Source organism: Thunnus maccoyii, chromosome 20, assembly GCF_910596095.1.
Source record: "Thunnus maccoyii chromosome 20, fThuMac1.1, whole genome shotgun sequence".
In the NCBI taxonomy this organism is placed as follows: domain Eukaryota; kingdom Metazoa; phylum Chordata; class Actinopteri; order Scombriformes; family Scombridae; genus Thunnus; species Thunnus maccoyii.
The window spans coordinates 14390777-14410720 of NC_056552.1; the positions used below are offsets into that span (position 1 = coordinate 14390777).

Genomic DNA, 19944 nt, shown 5'->3' on the forward strand with positions numbered 1-19944 from the left:
AGCAGACAGTTAAGTGCAGTTTGGCTTTTCAAGTGTTAAACTTAACCTCTGATAATGTCTATAATATACCATAATACGGTATGTTGTAGTACAGTAGTAGCAACTAATGTCATCTTGTGTATTGTGACTCTTGAGAACACTCAAGCAAAAACTACATCCAAATATTTTAGACTGTATTTCTCCGCATAGAGTATTTTTTTATGTCTAGAACTTTCAGAAGTGAAAAACATTCATCAGGCTTATCTCAGTCTGTCTGACCAGAGCTGTGTGCTGTTATGCAGGAGAGTGTAGCGGCTCGCTGTAGTATGACATCATGAGAACTGTAAACGGGGGAGTGCGGTGGTGTGGGGGGGTCCCACTGGGTGCTCCGGTAATGGGTTCCAGGTTGTTTGGCCCTCACGATGACCCCACTTTTTTTTTCTCTCTCTCTCACTGATTCTCTCTTCCAGTCCTCTCCCACATTTCTTTTCTGTTACACTCCCTTGGCTATCCTCTTGCTTCTCCACTCTTTTTTTTTTTTTTCTTGTATTTTGTACTTTTTGTATCTCATTCTCTTCTTTGTCCTTCTGTAACTCGTCTTTCCCCCATAGAGCGCAAAGCTAAATCATATTTTTTCCTCATTTCCCTCACTCCAGTTGATTTCGGAGACATGGATTCGACCAATCAGTGCAAGCTTTAACTGTGTTCTTTCAACCACAAATAAAGCCTCTAGTGCAGAGGTTTTCAAATTGAGAGGGACAGTTGAAGGGTGTTTGTGGAGGGAGAGAGGTGAGGCAAAGATACTGAGTGAGGTGAAAGGGATATGTGCATGCCAGTGTTTTAAAAAGGGAAGTTAGTTGTCGTGGTCAGTTACTTTGAAAACCCCTACATGACCTCCCGTTCTCGCAGCGGCTGTGGTAATAGCCCCAGTCTTTCAAAATACCCGTCTTGTAGGATGCAGTACGTGTTTCCTGTCTGCTCCTGTCTTCTCTTTTTGTATATCTTATTTTGTTATGTTTTCACAACACTGTAAACAAAACGGGGGGACTCATTATTATTATTATGAGTAGATAATCCTGCATGAACAGGAAGTAGATCTGCAATTATGTGGATGATTGTAGCGGAATAATTAGATATTGTGTACCATAAGTTTGATTCTAAAATAAGGTCTTAAAAAAAAAACTAGGAAAGTAAGACTAAAGCTCAAAAAAGACTCCTCTAACCTCGCTTTTATCTTCTCTGTGTCGACAATAATTTCAGTAGGAATCACTCACTTTATTATCTAATAAGAATAAGAATGATAACAGTAGTATAGTAATAATATCAAAATTTACTCAGATGTGTCCACAATGCACATGGCAACATTATCTGCTGAAATGTTGAACTGACATCTTACAAGTGTGACCAAGCACAGCCTGTCATTCCCTTTCTACTCCCCATTCGCTTCGTACAAATTTGATTATTTAGCCCTTTCCTGTAAATGTGTCCTTTCTGTTGCACTTTGGCTTTGTTTCTCTGCTGTTTTTTTTTGGTACTAAAAGGGGTCGATGACCAGCAAATGCAGCCACAAGCTGATAATCTGCAAATTTGTTTTCTTGTTTTCATCTTTCTAATCCTGCTAATCTCATGTACAACAGTGCATGTTTTTTCGTCGTGCGTAGCATTTCAGTCGAACATCTTTTTGTTTGTTTGAGTTTGTAATAAATAGTTTGTAGTTTGTCTTGGTTTTCCACCGCTCACGACTTATGTGTGTCGCCCACACATACACATAAAGTCCACACAGTAATGCCCCTAAGCTTGTTAAAGGTGTGAGGCTGTGCTCAGGAGGTGGGCCCTTGCTTTTGGATCTTTGGTGAAACAACTACTTGTGAAATTCAACAGGGGATTATGATTCAAGCCACCCTTGGCCCCCCTCTCCATTTCCTCTGTTGCACTCCCCTGTGTTTTTCTCTCTTCACCTCTGTCCTTCTCTCATTTGCTTCTTCTCCCTCATCCCTCATTATTAACCCCTCCATCTTCTATTCTCTCCTCTTCTTCATTCATCTATTGCGTTCTGTTGAACCTCTCTTCCTGTTTTGACAAACCTTCCTCCAACCTAGTTGATCTCTTTCATAATTGTTTTCTCTACCTTTCATTGCAGCTTTTTCTATTGCTGTCAGCCCTCCCACCCCTCATTCTCTCTTCTGTTTCCAGTCCGTTTCCACCAATTTCAGCAGAGTAAATTGAGGATCTGTTTTGATTTCCTGTGATTGGAAAATGGGCTTAAACCCAGAGAGTAGCTGGTTTAGATGTATGGTTCTGGACAGGCAACCATGCTATTGATACTGCTGTGCATTTACTCCTTTTTGAAACCAATTATGTTGTATGGAAGTCTTCAACCTCTGTAACAAAGACTCTGAGCCTGCAGGTCATATGTAAGTTTTGAAATAAAGACATAAATATGTATTCCAGTGAGCATACACAGCCAAGAGATCTCCCAGTTTGAACTCTCTTGTTTTTTTTTAATAATCATACATGAATTAAGGACACTTTTAAATGAGTTTTTAATAGTTCAGTATTCCAACTATTGGGAATCCCAGGGAAAAGTCTCTCCTGAAAAAAATTTGGGGGTTCCCAAACACCCACACGCTTGTTACACCCACATTACAGTCTGTGTTGCATGAGTCTAACCCTGAGAAATGTTAATCATAATCCACCCACCGAACCACAGTGGGCCTGGCCTAAGACGCGAGTCACACAAGAGGGGTTTTCTTTCAAGCTGTAGAAACAACAAAACCCCACTGTACATTTACAAGACTGGCATAGTGTGCAAAGTATGAAAACAAGGTGACCTGTCATTTCTGCTGAGCTTGTTGTGTAATAACGAAAACATCTTCTTTGTTCTTGATGTACTGCAAACACCTCTTATCTCTAGTTCCATCTCTTAAATGTGGTTGACAATACTGAATCTATCACACAGACAATGTTTCAAAACCCTGGGGCAACATTATGCGTTGAAAGCCAGCTGTGAAATACCAGTAGAGCATCAGGAGGTCCTGTTTTGTTACTTTCTTAAAGAATATGAGCTTATTTATTAAGATGTTTGCTTATAGATTTGTGTTTATATGTATTGTATGCTTTCTCTGCTATAGATGCTTCACTGTCTGTGTTTGTACATTGCTGCCAGCCCTCACCTTTGCCCTTAACTTATCAATTTAGTGGGAATATGATCTTTTTTTTTGCAGTAGGTTTGGTCAAGATTGCATTTTGAACTATTTATCCATCACCTTTTTGTATTCTCTTCTCAGTCTTTACTGGTTTATTGTTTATTAGGGCAATAAATGTACGTTTATAATCCTACTATGTTTATTTTCCTTTATTTTCCTTTTAAACACAAATACATGGATGTTTGTTTTTTAACCAAATCCTAATTTCTATATTTACATTTTTTCAAATTATTTTAGCTACTCTAAAATCTTTCCATGCACTCCTTGGTATTGCAGAAGTACAGTAACTCCTGGATGGGAATCACTGCATGAACATGCTTTCCTCTGACTTGTTCAAATCAAAGAATATGGTTATAGGCACATCACATTTAAGGTGCAAGGCTTTTGGAAAAGAATATCAATCAGAAATCAAGTTTTGACCTAACAAAGATCCATCTTGGATTGAAAAGTTTTTTATTTACTCTAAGTAAGCTTGCGGCGTGGAGACAGTGTGGAGACGATACTCTTTTCATCAAAGTGAGCTCTCAGACATCACACTCCTCTAGTCTAAGCAACACTGACTCTTCAAAAGACTGACTAGTAGACTAGAAGTGGGTGGATGCAGACAACCCAAACACATACAATATATTCACAGACACTGAGATAAAACTTTATATGTTCACAAGTGCATAAACACACACAGCATAAACACCTATCTTTATACAAACTGTACTAGTACACACATACATACATATGGAGCCGTGCTTTCATCTGTGCACACACAACTATGCTCACAACTTTTTTTGCCTTTAAGCTCTCACACACACACAAATGAGCACAGCTCTTCATCTGCAGTGAGACAGTCCAGGCTCAGGCTGCGGGAAGGCAAACATTACCTTGTGGAGACAGAGAAATAGCAGAAAAAGGTCAGAGCAGAACAGGACAGTGCAGAAGGGTTGTCTGTTTCTTGATGATGCAAACCAGCATTAGAAACAGCTTGGATAAGGAGAGCAGTGTGCCATATGCGTAGTAAAAACAACACAGCACATGCATATGTGGTCATAGAGAAAGACACCAGTGATTGCAGAGCATACCACAAATCTGAAGCACCTTTTGACGCGTTCACTATGAGAAATGGGATGTCTGCTTGGCATGTTTAGGTGTGCTTGGTTTATGTCTTCTGATTTGGTTTACACCATCCAGGATGGGTGGGGTTAAGAGTGTCTGGGTCCTGAGATACCAGAGCTGCTGAACATACCTGGCTCCTCACCGAGTTTTCAAATAGACTAGGTGCAGCTGATTTAAACTCACTTGTCGCGTTGGGTGGGCAGGGAACATTTTCTTCATTTCCCACGGACAGCTTTGTCGGCTCCATTTTCACTGCATTAAAGCAAACACTCAGTCCAAGTGGTTTAAAGGATTTAAGGAATATGGGACTTTCTCAGACCCAAATCTTCTAGTGATTTACAGTACTGCGAAAATTAATCTAGTGGTGGAATATTGCTCTGCCAAAATCATTTTTACCTAGGCAGAAAGCACTGGAAAGTAATGTGCAGGAGAGGTGATTGTATGATAACTTACTAATATAAAGATGTTTATTTTATTCTCACCACTATTTTCTTGATAAATCAATGGTTTTTTTCAATGAAAAGTTAAGAAATTATGAAAAAATGGCATTCATAGTTCCTCAGAGCCCATAGTAATGTCTTCAATTTGCTCGTTTTATATTCAGTTTACTGTCATAAATAACAAAGAATTCAGAAGCTGGAACCAGATAACTGTTAGAATTATTGTTTGAAAAATGACTAAGGTGATTAATCCATTCTCAAAAGAGCTGCTGATTAATTTTCTTTCAATTAATCTTCCTAACTAATCCATCTTAAGCATTTCAGCATAGAAGATTTATTGTTTACATCGTTTACATTATTACAGTAATCGCAACCCAAAGGTCCACTTAGTGGCTTTTTTCTGGGCTTTTGAGAGCTGACATGACAGTTGTTCTGCTGAGTACTTGTAAATGTTAGATTTTTGGGGTTTTGGTGTTACACTGTTTTAAAGAAGACATTATTGGTAATACGCTGACCCCTTTTTCCCCTCATGTTTCATGTCACTTGACTCTATGCACCTTATAGCACAATAAAACAAAAATGTGATTTAAATACCTGCCTTATTTCTGTGATTTGCTGTTAGCTCTTCTTTGTACAGGAATTGGTGAAATCACTTTTACTTTTTGTTAATATAACTCTCCTCCAAATGGCCATGCTCTGCCAAATAATTTATTTGTATTTAATCTTTAGTTGCTATGTTTACTGTTATGGTGAGTCATAAAAACATTTTATGGAATGAAAAAAGTAATGAAAAGTTGCGCCATTTCCTGCAGCCTTTTCTTGCTTTTCTGAACTCATTTTTATATGCTTTAGTTCGATGCATCATGAAACTAGGCATATTTTTTTCACAATCATATTCTGTCTTGCAAAGAAGACCATAATAATCAATTACTACTACTATCAATTGCAAATGTGTAGCCATAGGCCAGCTCGCTCAGCGAAGGAAGGGTTAAGACTGACGTCTCTCCCAGTGACCTCAGCTCAGACTCCACAGACCAGAATAACAGAGTTCTTTTAACACTGACCCCCCACTAACCTCAGCTAACCTCGACCCTCCGTGATGCTTCTAAAAGTAGATTTCAGTCGAAACTATGTATTTCTATTCCTTGAATGTCAGCTTCGTGGGAGAGTTTGTGGGGGGTGGCAGGGTACTATTACAGATATTTGTCCAATCCCATGTGAGCACTTGTGTGTGTGTGTGTGTCTTTAATTGCATGATGTCATTACCAGATTAAACTTTGTGGCCTTATGTGTGTTTGTGTTTGTGCACATGCATGGTGATAGCAAGGAGAGAGCATGTGCACACACACTGTCCAAATACACACGCAACGTTGCAGTATGTCACAGACAGCTGGGCTATATTGTATCGTGGGACCTCCGCCTTGAAATACTGTAGAATATTCAGAGTAAGTGAGGAAGACCGTGTATGTATGTATGTGTGTGTGACTGACAGACAGAAAGGGTCAGTGTGGGGAGAGGGTGTCATTGTGGGGGTATGTGAGTGTGTGTGGTGGGTCAGAGACATCAAAGTGGAGAGGTCAAGATGTGGGTGGTTGGATTTCAGGGAGACAGCTACAGCCTCTCCAGTGTCCTGCGTGCTCATGCATACTGAATGTGTCTGGTATGAATTCATAACGGCATGTGCATGAGTCAGAGTGTGTTTGCATGTCTGCATTTTAGCATGCGTATGTATATGTCTGTCTTTGTGTGTGTGCATTCCAGCTCAAAGTTCAGTAGATCTATGTGGTGCCCCACAGTGCACCTTGCTAATCCTTTCCCAGAATGGCTGTTGCCAGGCAGAGAAATTACCCAATGGGGCGCTAATGGGACTTAATGGCCAACTCATTCATAACCGTACAGTAGGTTACGTGGACCGATTGTCAGTAACGTGAATGTCATAGCTTGTGTCTATATTGGTGGTTTGTGTATTAATGATTACGGTATTTTATTGTCTTTCAATTTATGAATGTACTTTATGGTAGGATAGTAGGATGGACTGTCCCGGAAGTGTCACAGATTTGATCCCTGTCCTTAAGAAATAACTTTCTGAATAGGACATGTCACCCGATCACATTGGACGGTTGGATCGTTGATGCCATTTCACAATGGCTGGACCTGAAGGTGAGGCGGGAAGCTGTCTGTCAAATTGAAAGGTAGAATTATAAAACCTGTTTTTGTTACAGCCTCCATTAGGTTAGACTAAGTGTTATGGAGGAACATTAGCTGTCAGTAGCTAACCTTGGTCATTGTCTCCTGCAGGGTTGTGAAATATTTATGCTTGGATGCAGTTGCTGTCCCCTATGGGCTACTGCAGGTAATTTGCTGAGTGGTTACTGGGGATATCTCTCTGGGTGACATTTTTAATCAGAAAAGAGCACCACGCAGCCAGCAGCACAAGAAAATGACCTCAAATCCTTAATCCCAAACAGTCGCCTCAACATTTTCTAAGTCTCCAACAGTGAGGAAATAAGAGCGTTTGTGCGGGATATTACAACCGAAATTACAACATCCACATGGAACGAATGTATGTGAGCAGCATATACAGTATTACACAGTAGGTAACACAAATGTATTATTTTTAGCTATCAATACACAGTAAGTGTGCCAAAGGTTGGGTGAGCTTTCCTATGGAAGCCCAGTTGAATTTGTCCAGAATGGCGCAAAACAATGATCACATAATTGGGATTATGTACTAAAATGTCTCAATCTGAAAGGGAAAAATAAATCCCTTTTTGTATTTGCACTGTACCTTATTTACAGTGTAGACATGTGCTTTGGATCACAAATGTAAATTTACATGTAACACTATATTATTGGTACATTGATTAGCAGAATTGACTTTGTCTACTTTATAAAATTTATAAAAAGTTACTGTAAATTACTGTAAGTTGAAAACGGGGATCTCTATTAGAGCAGCTGCCTCTAGCAGCCATAATTTACCCTTACTAAGCTTAAGCCATTAGTGTTTCCTGTAGACACTGTAACATGAGATACAAAGCTGTGTTAGTGGCAGCTGACTTATATATAGTTCTGCTAACTGGCTGAATGGAGAATAGTACTGTAACTTACTAGGAACACAAAGGCCATGTTGGTATTAGATAGCCTGACTGATGCTGGGACATTGCCCCCATTCCTAATGTGATTGTGCCTACATTAAACAGAGTACTTTCTGTCCTTCTGCCCACATGCCCTCATAACAGGCATCCTTGTTTGTACTGAAGTGGACAATTCCTCTGATTAATTGGATAATTACCTTTTGAAAGATGTTGAAACCTGTCAGTTGCTTGCCCACTCCCTCATTCAACACTTTCACTCACTCACTTGCTCCATTATGCCTTTTATTCTCTCCCTAACAAGAGTAACAAGAGTCCGTCCTTGTTATTTATGGATTCACTTGTCGTGAGACATCTGTGAAACCTGAGAATCAGTAGATCAAACTTTTCTTTACATAAACAGTCAGTCAGTTTGGGTTTGTTTGATGTTTTTGACTGTAACTCTGACTATGCATTCATACACATACTACTGTGTGTATAATGTGTATGCTATTGTGATTTTGAGGCGAAGTTGGTCTGTATGTCCACGTGTTTGCCTGGAGTCTGAAGATAAGTTTGTTTTTGTGTGTGTATTGTGTGTGAAGACAGCTGCTCTGTGTCCATCAGAAGCAGCGCCACATTCCCTGCGGTGTCCTTTGTAGTCAGCCTCCCTTTTGCACACTTGTGTACACACACTCAACTTTTTCTAGCTTCATTGGTTCACCTCTTTCAAACTCTATCTAAAATGAAATGTTTTTATATTGAGGAAGAGAAACTAACTCTAAGTAAGTGAAGTAAGTAAGGCAGCTGGAAAAAAAATAAAACAAAACTCATCCCTTTTATGAATGGTGGGTCAACATGGACTTTTTAATAGTCTAGTCAGTTTGTTAATTCACTAACATACCACAAAGGTTAATTTTCCACCTAATACACTAAGTGGGCTGGCTGTTTCTGCCTGAAAGAGCTGCTAGCCCTAAAGACAGTTAATTAATCTAGGATTAATTGTTTTGTTGTTCCTTAATGGCCTTCACACTGTTGTACACGACAGGAATAAATATCCAAGGGAAAACACTCAGTACTTGTCATTCTTTGCCACAATAACAAATTGTCATGTTTTTGGAGTTTTGGAATGGGGAAAATAAATCTTACATGGATTAAAAAAACACACAGCAAGATGGAATAACATCAGTAGATGAAAATAAGGCAGACATTTATTAATGGTTCTTTTATTCATTTGAAAAATTTGAGCGTGCCACAAAACTGTCTGACTTGGAGCAAGACCGATTTGTGTCACTGAGGTCAGAAGTGGTTCTCGAGAAACAAATATATTATTAGCTGGTCCATCGTGGCTGACATTTACGACTGTTTTGAGCCACTTATTCCATTGATATTTCTGAAGCTTTGACATTCAGTGGTGAAACGTGTAAGCAACGTAAAAGCAGTATAAAAGCACCTCTATGCACAAATACTTTGAGTTTTATTTGTTTGTTACGGGAAAACAGAAAACCCAGCCTTAATCAACGGAAAACCTGCCTATCTAAATGCAGAGTAAATAATACAGGCATGAATGCTATGTATGACTAAAGCCAAGTCCACTTTTCTGCTTTCAGCTCTGTATAGAGATTTATTTGTTGACTGTGGAAAAATACATCGATGTAGACTTGACGTCTGTTCAGTGGACATGCACAGAGTCGAGATGCTGATAGAGAAAATGAGGTCTTTTACCAGAAATGTGAGTCTGAGGATTAGAAGAATGTTCTTGATAAGAAAAAGTCTTAGAAGCTTTTTAGTCTAAATGTGTTTAATTACAGTTATCTTTCTTCATCGTATTGTTGGAAGTTTGAGCTTTTAGTTAAGAGTGTGGCTGGAATGAGGGTCAATATTTCTGACATTGGCTTGTAACTGAAAAGGAGGTTATGTGTGTGTGTGTGTGTGTTTGTGTTCTTCTCCCGCTCTAAACGTGCTGGCTGGTATGTCTCTTTTCCCTCGGGATGGCTCAGATCTGACAACAGCTAAGCCTACACCCCATGCAGGAAACCCATCCCACTGAGACAACTAGTTGGCCGTATTATGTGTGTTTATGTGTGTGCGCATATTGTGCCATGCCGCTGACAGCCAGCGAACAGGGCATTTTTTAAAGAATGAACACAGATTCACATATACTTAAATTGAGTATTTACTCCTTAAGCCTGGGTGACTGCCTCCTTCCTGGCTCTATTATGAAGCAGTGTAGGAGGGCACCGTTACTGAGGATTACACCCGAGCAGTATTTTGTCATTAAACTTGTATTGTATTCATCCCCCACTTTGTCACCACTATTGATTTTGTCTGATTTTGTAATATCCATCCCTGCTAAAGGCATTAATGCCCACTTACAGTGCTGCAAACGTTGCCTTAATGGCCTTGCTCTGAAATTTATGCCAGAGGAGCCCGTCTGCAGGTTCACTCAAGGACAAGAACAAGTCAATCATTTCGGATAAGTGTTTCCTTTTATGTCAGATGGATTGTCTTCCAAGAAGAGTGCGAACTGAAAGACTTTTCTTTAAGGTGAAAATGTTCACTCAGTTAAAACTCTTCAGACAGCGACATCTCTTGCTTTTTCTTTGTCCTTCTTCTTTCTCTCTTTACCTTTGTCTGCCGCCTCCCACCTTCTTTTTCTCCATCTCTCCATTATTCCCCGTCTCTATATACCCACGTATCTGTCTGTCTCGCTCTGATGCTTTTTGTCTGGATCCCTTTACCATCTTTCCTCCTATTAGTTATGTGCCTCAGTAGTATTCCTCTCTATCAATTCTGTCTTTTCACTCTTTGATTTCTCTTCTGTCAAGAAGAAATTGCTTCGGAGAATGACCGCAGTAGAAAAGCTGATGACAGTGACCTCTGATTCAAATGTTATATAACAGTCTGAGAGGTGAAAAACAGCACCGGATGAAGTGAATTTTTTTCCAGAAAGCTTTTGTGTCACTCTTTCATCTCACCTGTTAATGCAAACAAAAGTTGATAAAGCACTGTCAGCTTTACAACTTTATACTGTATAAACTTGGTTTTACGGAACTACATACTGTGTGTAAGCTGCTGGTAATTGTTGCAGACACTTTTTTTGAAAATAAAGCCTTTTTTATATAAATGGTATTACAGCCTGTTACTTTTATTCACTCTCAATTTTCTCCATGTGTACAGCATAGCCAGTATGAGGACACTGTCAACTTTTTTCCTTTCCACTAGAGAATCTAACTACAGGAAATATTTTTCACTGAGTGACTGTTGTAAAGTTGCCAACACAACATTGAGGACTTCTGAAAACTCTAGTGTTTCCGTTTTTGGTTCCCAGTAAGTGACACATTTGTTAATGACTTCCTTAACAGGTTACCCACTATGTGCAGAACATAGAGGAACTTGACCTGATTCATCCTGCGGAAAAGCTCCTGCTGTCTTGCCCTGGATGTGTCTGTCTCAGGGATTCTCACTGGCCATTACACACTGTCAGTGCCAGCCCACCCAGACTGGATCTGAACCCCTGCATCAATCCCCGGTGTTGTCATCCTTCTTATCCACCTAGGTTTGGTTCATTTTTTTGTTTGATATACTTACAGTATCCCCAGTCATGTTAAAAAAAACTACAATCATTTTTAGCAAAGATGTCGGTACTTGTCCATCATGTCATTGGTGCTAAAATAATTTATGTGAGTCCAAGAGATGCTGTGAATGTCTGTGTTACATAAAACACACAGACTATCAGGCTGAAAAAGACAGATTCACTCTTTGCAACAATCTTTAATAATGATGCTTAATGTAGGTAGATGGCAGTTGGAGATACAGACAACTGACTAGGATAATTAAGTGATCAATTCTGGTTATCTATTGACAGCAATGGCAGACAAATACTTTCTGTAAATGACATTAGATGTGTAGATTTGTATCACAGCCAAACTTTTTTTTTTTTCTCTCTCAGTTCCACATGTCTTTATTTATCTCTAGGTTTTTTCGTGCTTGTGGCCAACGAACAGTTTGTTCCCTGCTGACTGGAGCCCTACTAGAGGCCACAGCCGCTCTTGGTGCCCGCTCTGCTTTACTCTACCCTTTTCCCCAGAGCCCCAACAGCCATACTGTGCTGAAAGGTAGGTATTCTACTGTAGTGTGTGTGTGTGTGTGTGAAAAAGGTTTTGTTTATTTGTATGTTTGAGTGTGCAAACACATTTGTGCATTGACATTGCATTAATCTGACAAGGTCAGTTTCTACCTAAGTACCAACATGTTGGGAAAATTCATTAGTCCATTAGCCTGTTGGATCATTTAATCATTTAAGAAAAGATTTATCTAATGAGTCAGAGTCAAAATGGGAAAACATGATGGAACAACATGGAAATAGTCACGTCTCATCTTGTCTCATGCTGTTCATTTTCATCAGTGATTTCTCTTGGCACAAGTATCAGACTGAAGAGTTCTAACTATTCAGCTGCTTAACATGCAGTATTACTATCCCTAATGTAAAATATGTGTTCTAGGAATAGCATATAACACATCTCATACATACAATATATGAAAATCAACAGTTACATACTAGATATGTTCATATGCTCATATCCAGAGGAGCATTAAATCGGATGACCAGTGAAGGAGGGACTCTGGGCAGAGGGCCTGTATCTGTTTGATTCTGAGAAGAAAGGGTCTCACTATTCCCCTGTGGTCCACTGCTCCAGTCTTTTCTCTTCCTCAATGTTCTTTTCCCACATGGTTCCTTATCCGCAGCGGGTTTTGGGTCGGTAGGAGCACGTCTGTAGTTGATCTCAGTGGTTGCCCTTTCCTTCTTTCTTTTCTCTTTATTTCCTCTGCTGTCCTTTCTCTCTCATACCTTCCCTTCTCTCTCTGTCTCTTTCTCTCCACTCCATTCTCTAATTTAGACACGCACACAATACTGAAGTGGTGTAAGACACGCAGGAAGAAGAAAAAAGCCTCCTTGCATCACAGGGTCCACAGAGCACTTATGCCCACAGCAGATTATGTCTTAACATCTGAACAGAGGTTATATGCACTTCAAACATGCTTGCGGTGCTCCTTTGAAAAGCTCAGCGCTTATAGCTTGATATTTTGAATCTATTTAACACACACGTACCTAATATGCCACAGGGTAGAGCTCTTTGCACATTTGCAGCTAGCTCTGTCCCTTTGAAGTGTTGAGAATGACGTGTTTGGCATTAAAAGATAACTTGTGCAACTTATTTCCTTAATGGGACAAGAAAAACTAACAAATCATCGTCACACGTTTAGTATGTCACCTGTTTTTCTCACTTTCACTGCCTCTTTTTTTTTTTGTTCTCTCTCACTCCCTAAATGACTTCATCATCCAACCAGTTCGGTTGTCGGTCAGTTGCTCAGCTGGTAACTGTCCGTCCACCTTCTCTACAATGATGTTACGTATGACTTAAATGTAAGCTGATCCTGACATTAATTTCCACTGGCTGTGGGCCAAGGGACAGGCTGTCTCTGGCAAGATCAAGGAGACACACACACACACACACACACACACACACATATACACACAAATAAACACACACACAAACTCTCTGTCTCTCGCTGTGACTTACTTTATTCATTATCAAAGTACTGTAATAACAAAAGTTGAATTTTGGTCAGACAAGTTAGATGCAAAACCATCCCCACACACACAATTACACACACACACACATACACACACACACACACACACACACAAATCATGCATATCTTCAACATGACACCGTGTTCTGTTCTAATGGTTGTTGCAGGAAACAGAATAGAGCCAGACACGTGCACACATTGCAGTTTAGAGGTCTTGGCAGGAATATGATTTAATAGGCACACACACACACACACACACACATGCACGTACACACATGTTTGGAGACTCCCTGTCTGACTTTCTCTGTCTCTCTTACCTAGTTCTGTACCACAGCTGTATAGATATTGAAACATGAAAGCATGAAATTACCCTTTAAGACTTTAAGACTAGCCAAATTGTTGTTGTTTTTTAAAAAAAGTTATCTATTTCTGATCTGCCTTTTACAGACAGGAATACCACGGATGTGGCTTGTTTCATTTGAGTTATTTGACATTTAGTGTTATCAGAAAGCAGTATCTGTCTCCAGAGAGGATGATGTCGCTGTAACAGGGAGGCATAGCGTACTTTTGCTCTTTTATATGGTTTGATTCACTTAATAAACTAAAAGGAAGGATCAACTCATGTTAACGTTGTAAATCAACAGATTATTACAGAAGAATACGATGCTGAGTTGGAAAGAGTCGAATAAAAGAGTGGCTTCAGAAAAATAACGTCGCTTTTGAGCAAGGCACTCACTACTCCAGCTGAATGGGAATATGTTTTCAGAAGACACGGTTTACGAGGGTAATGTAATTATCGGATGTCATAGAAGACATTTAATTATCCTGAAACTTGGGGCAGGTCTTGCTTAAGTGTGGATAGTGTTACTGTAGTTATTTCTTTCTTACCATTTATGGTATTGTTTCTCTGTTCAGTGTTTCAACATGACAAACTACCCTTATTCTCTCAAGTTTCATTTAAAGAAAAGGCTTTTTCTGAATCAAAATTGTTTAATTTGGTTAAAAATGAGCATGCTTTTAAATGTAGTAAATCTGAAAATTTGCCAGCACCCTTGAAAAATTTGAAAATTAGTCTCTATGTACTAAGTGAACAATGTTCATTTGAATCCAGGATGTTCCTTTTCAGTCCAGTCTTTTCACTTTTTTGCCAGTTTGTGCTGGTTTTTCATACAGGAGCTAGGTGGGAATTTTAACACACATAATCGACTGGGTTTGAAATGGACATGGAGCTTTAGAAGGAAAGTCTTTCCACCACTCTCTGTTGAAGTGATCCATCTCTCCTGGAAATCGAAGGATTTTGTTTTTTATCCTCTGTGCTGAGGGTCATCTTGTCACCTCTATAGAAAGGCTTTTCGGTTCTCTGTCTATACATTTCCTCTCCTCCTTTCTTTTTGCCTTCATCCTCCTCCTGAAATTGAATTTGCACCTGTTGTGTGAGAGAAAAAAGAGAATGAAATCTACCTTTTTCTTGCTCTTATTATTTTATTCAAGGGGGGTCTCTGTATCTGTATCTTTAATCTCAAGGCTAATTTTTATTATTTTCCCTACCAGCTATTCTTATTGATATTCTTGTACTACTATTACTAATATATATTTGATATGACTCTAAGCCATTTTATTTATTTATTAATTGTAAGGTTTATTGGATCAGCACCAGCCTTACATATAATAGCTCTTTTTTAACCACATTAAAATCTTTTCTGTATCCTGATGGCAGTTACATGTCACTGGTAAAATCTCTGATTGATTTATGTGTAAAGGATTAAGTATTGAATAGTAAATGTGGTGTTGTTGACCGCTGTCATTTCTAAGAACAGGTGTTACATCTCATAAATGCTTGTTATTGTGAACAATATATCTTATTTCTGAATTAAACAAGGCAAAAAAATATATATTTAATCATTCTCTGTGTAATTCTAATTGTTAGTATCTTTACACTATATATATTTAATGGAGCAGTCCAAGTAAGAATTCATTATTTACCAGATAAATGTTGAATAATTATGAGCTAGTTTTCTCATATTTTTGAGATGCTGAATCATATTTACAAAATATAGAAGACCAAAAATATGAGAAAACTGTCAATATTTCCTACCCTAATAAGGTATTGATTTTAGATGTGGAGTAGTGATACGGGGGCTTGAAGTACAACTGAGCAAACTCGATCAGTGGCTCTGGCCCGAATGCTTTCAAGGATTACCAGGATAATCGCCCGGCCTGCCTTGGTGTATTCTTAGAGGTCTAATGTGAGTGGTGAGAGGAGGAATGTTTTTCTAGACCTTCTCAACATGCCTCATCCACTGTAATGATTTGAAAGCATATTTGCATCCCGTGAAGTATGTGAATGACTTATGATCTCGCTGTCATTTGGTTTTAGTGGCAGGTCAGGAGGAGCCTTTTGGAGATGATGAATTATATTTTACAGGTTGAGCTGTCACAGGTCTGGGTCAGTGTGACAGCCTTTTGTTGTGAGGGTAAACTATTGACACCTGTAAACACAAATACTGGTGTTGGGGGAAAAAATGTCAAGTGGGTAAGACAAAGGAAAGGTCAAGGTGTGTGTGTGTGCTGCTTAAACACAGGGGTAGAGATACTGAGAAACAGAGAGACCATAAATCATTACCCAATGTGTCGGGTAATTAGAAGCAGTTGTTTTTGTTTCACAGAGCTTGTCTTTAAGAAACGTGCAAAGCCGGATGCCTGCCCAGTCAATGTCAGCTCAAGTGATGTTGATGTTCGAGCCTTTGAGAGGAGCAGTTTTCGCTAAAGCACAGTGTGTGTGTGCGTGTGTGTGTGAGAAAATGCATATGTATGTTTTGTGAAGACATAGGCATGGTCATTAATGTGATTGTGTGTGTGTGTTTATTTTTTTATATCTTATGTTTTTGCATCTGTCTTATTTGTATGTGTATTCATTTGAGTTTACATGTGCGTTCATATTATCTCGCTTTCATTTGCATGCGATCATGCCAATGCGAACACTGCGGCTTTCGTGTATAGACATATTAGGTATTGCGGGACTAAATCTTATTTACATATCATTTTAGTTTTATGAACCACAGTCTTAAGCAACTTTAATAACACTTCACTTCCAAATAAGGTCAGTGAGGTTCACCTCACTGCAGCTGTTACAATCTAAGAAGAAACCAAAACATCATATTCATTTATTCACTCATGTATTAGGTTATCTAACATATTCTTTTTTTGCAGTATTGATCTGATGATGAAGAGGTCAAAGTTGCAATGTGCAAAAAAAAAAAAAATACAACTACAAAAATACAACAAAATTGTAGAAACTGTGCCAAAAGTTTTCTTATTTTGGCATTAAATCTGTCACAGTCAAACTATACACATTTGTAGTCATTTAAGTACAAAGAAACACTCGGCTGAAGACCTCTGGGATTCAGCCATATTCTTGTGAAATATAAATGAGAGTAGTTTGAGTGTTTTTTTTTCTTGAGCTCATTTCCTTTATAGCACAATTTACTGCACTACTGAAAAGGAAGTAGGCTGCCATCCTTCCAGCTCAATATTGGCGTTTCTTTTCTTTTTCTTCCTTCTTTCTTTTTCTGTCTTCCTCTCAGTCATCATTGTACATTGTGTTGCCTGCCAGCATTTAAGACCCATTGACAGCAGATGTGGTGGGGAATCATAGTGAAGGGAAGTCTCAAGGATTACATATTGTTTAGACGGCCATAGAATTGCTAAAAATACACATATGAGAAAGTTCTTAGACTGAATTGCAGCATTTGTTTTTACTGGTGAGAAATATAAATGTTTTGTACACACCTGATAGTACTAAAAGTAACAGTATGTACTATATAAATAAACCCTGTTTATGTTGTAAACATCAGTTTTAGTCAGTTTACTCGTATAGTTGATCTAGTTTTGTGACAATACAGCATTTAATTGCCCCCCGCTAAAAACTTAATTAAAACTGTTTGAAAGTTTATTTTTAAATATGTAATTATTTCTACTCTGTGCTTAGTATGCAGGGCGACCTGTTTTATCCAAAGTAGAGTACATCTTTACACAGGTTAACATTTATTTCCATCAATCTGTCAGTAATGTTTTTAGTTATTTGTTATTATTATACATGTCCAATTCTCCAGAGCCCAAAGTGACGTCCTCAAATTGCTTCTCTTGTCGGATCCAACAGTCCAAAACCCATACCAAAACATTCAATTTAAAATGATTTGAAACAGATAAGCAGCAAATCCGACATCTGACGATGTGGAACCAGAGAATGTCAGAAGTTTTATGATGAATGACTTAAAAATGATGAAAATTGTTGATTACATGGTCGAGAGAGAGAGACAGAAAGATGGAAATGTTTTCGGATGTATTGTTATCCCTTGTTAGTTGTTTCTATAGTCTGTATGAGTGTATGAATTATGACTCTTTGTGTATGTGTGTTTGTGGAGTGGGATGGTCTGGTTGGTCTATCTCTAACACATGGTTGTGAACTATGTATAGTGTCAGGGAAGAGTGGGCGGGAGGTAGAGGGAGAGGGAGAGAGAGAGAGAGGAGTAGTGAATGTAGTCAAGAGAAAGAACATGTGAAGAGTGTTTGCTGAAGAGGGAGAGAGAGTGAGAAGAGAAAGACAGCCAAGTGAACGAAAGAGAGCAAAAGACAGAGATACAGTGCGAATTGGAGAGAGTTCAAGTTGGAAATGGAGTAAGGGAGAGAGAAATAGAGCAGAGAGAAAGAGAGAGAGAGAGAGAGCAGCTGCAGGAGAGACAAGACCGGCGGCTCAAATGTGGACAAGTGTACCTCGTTCACCTCGGCACTGAACTGTCAGTGTGGGAGGCAGAGTGGCCAGCTGTATCTAGCAACCATGAAGCACTCTAACAGAATGGACTTCAAGCTGATCAGTGAGTAGAGGAAATGTGAGTTACTTTACAGTGTGGCTGCAGGTCTCTTCACACAGCAGCAACAGTTTTTATTACCGCACATGTACATGTGTTTTATATTTTCTCCAAAAAAAAAAAAAACCTACTTTAAAGTTGTGTCTTTATTATGGAGCCACCCAAGGGTCACGGAGAGCCTTTGTTTTTTTTTTTTTGTGTTCCCTTGCAATATGTTTTGCATTACCTCACAACATTCTGCGTTCCCTCACGATATGTTTTGCTTTGTCTTGCAATAAATTTCGCGTTCTCTCGCAATACTTTTGCGTTACCTCGCAATACTTTTCTTCTTCCATTCCTTCTGATCCATATGTCTATTTCCACTCAGCTGCTCTAGCGCGACACCCCAGTATGGATCAACTCATTGAATTTTTACTTTGAACTGGGCATGCTCATATAGCACTACTGCTCAACAGACATAGTTATGTAATTAGTGAAAGTGAACTTAAACAAATTCTCAGATCAAAAGGTCTCTCCAGAAGAAAGCAGTATGGTAATCTGCAGGATGCTGTCGGTTTCATTCGCGACCAGTTACCGTACTCAGGAAAAGTACACAGATACAGATGGATGTATTCTAAATGTAGAGAGTATATGGCCCAAGAGTAAGAACAGAGGATGTCCGTTTGATTATGAAAGAGATGGATCCCAGAGGGATTTCACTGAGGAAAAGGAGACGTCTATAATAGACATATGGCTCAGAAGGAATGGAAGAAGAAAAGTATTGCGAGGTAATGCAAAAGTGTCGCGAGAGAACACAAAATTTATTGTGACAGAATGCAAAAGCATTGCAAGAGAAATAAATTATAGCGAAGTTAATGCAAAACATATTGCGTAGTAATGCGAAAAAAAAAATCTCGCCGTGACCCTTGGGGGGGCTCCGTACTTTATGTATATGTTAATAGGAACTATTTTCCTCATTGTGGTCAGGACAGGGGCCTCAGTTGATTAAAAAGGAGTACTTATACCATGTCTTTACGTGGTAAGCAACTAACCTGATTATTAATTATTTGCCCAGCGAGGTGTTGTAGGAAAATGTTGCTGATCTTGCCTATATAAATCTTTGCTTAAGTTTTAGATTTCTTTCATGTCTATTGGTCCTTAGTTTTGTGCTTTATTATTTAAGTTTCATTATACAGTAAGTCATCTTGAAAACTGAAGAATCCTGTTTTGTGGAATATCTACAGTTATGTGTGTTGCCATTTCTGTTTTTGCTCTCTTATTGGTGCCAAATGCAGGGTTGCAGTTTCCAGAGTGTGTCTGAACTCTCTTGACAGGTGTTTTTACTGTTTGATTTGTACTTTAAAGTGCTATTGTATCTTCTTCAATTCTGTTTCATTTATGTCTTTCAATACAGATTTTATATGATGTTATTGTTACCTCCACCTATTTTTTGCGGTGAGGAAGGTTTTAATATTGCTTTTCTGACTGGCAAATAAGCACATACCTCAAAGAGCATGACTCACGTTTTTTTGTGTTACGTTATTGAAGTTAAGGTGCTCTTTGGTTTCTTCTGCTTTTTTGTGGTTTCCTTTATATTTTGCAAGATCTTCTTAACTGGTACATTCAAAACACATTATCCACCAACCCACTGAAATCACCTGTAACCAAAATAAAACTACAGGGGGCAACAGCAAAC

The 19944-nt window shown here is 38.8% G+C and overlaps 1 protein-coding gene across 5 annotated transcripts in view; it reads left to right on the forward strand.

Annotated features, from left to right (window-relative positions):
• plce1 (phospholipase C, epsilon 1) overlaps window positions 1-19944 on the forward strand; it is an 82812-nt gene that overhangs the window by 27705 nt on the left and 35163 nt on the right. For all 5 annotated transcript variants that reach the window (XM_042396667.1, XM_042396666.1, XM_042396668.1 and 2 more), the window contains 2 exons: window positions 11169-11362; window positions 11782-11921. In XM_042396667.1, coding sequence (XP_042252601.1) covers window positions 11169-11362; window positions 11782-11921 — 334 coding nt within the window. The remainder of the gene's footprint in view (window positions 1-11168; window positions 11363-11781; window positions 11922-19944) is intronic.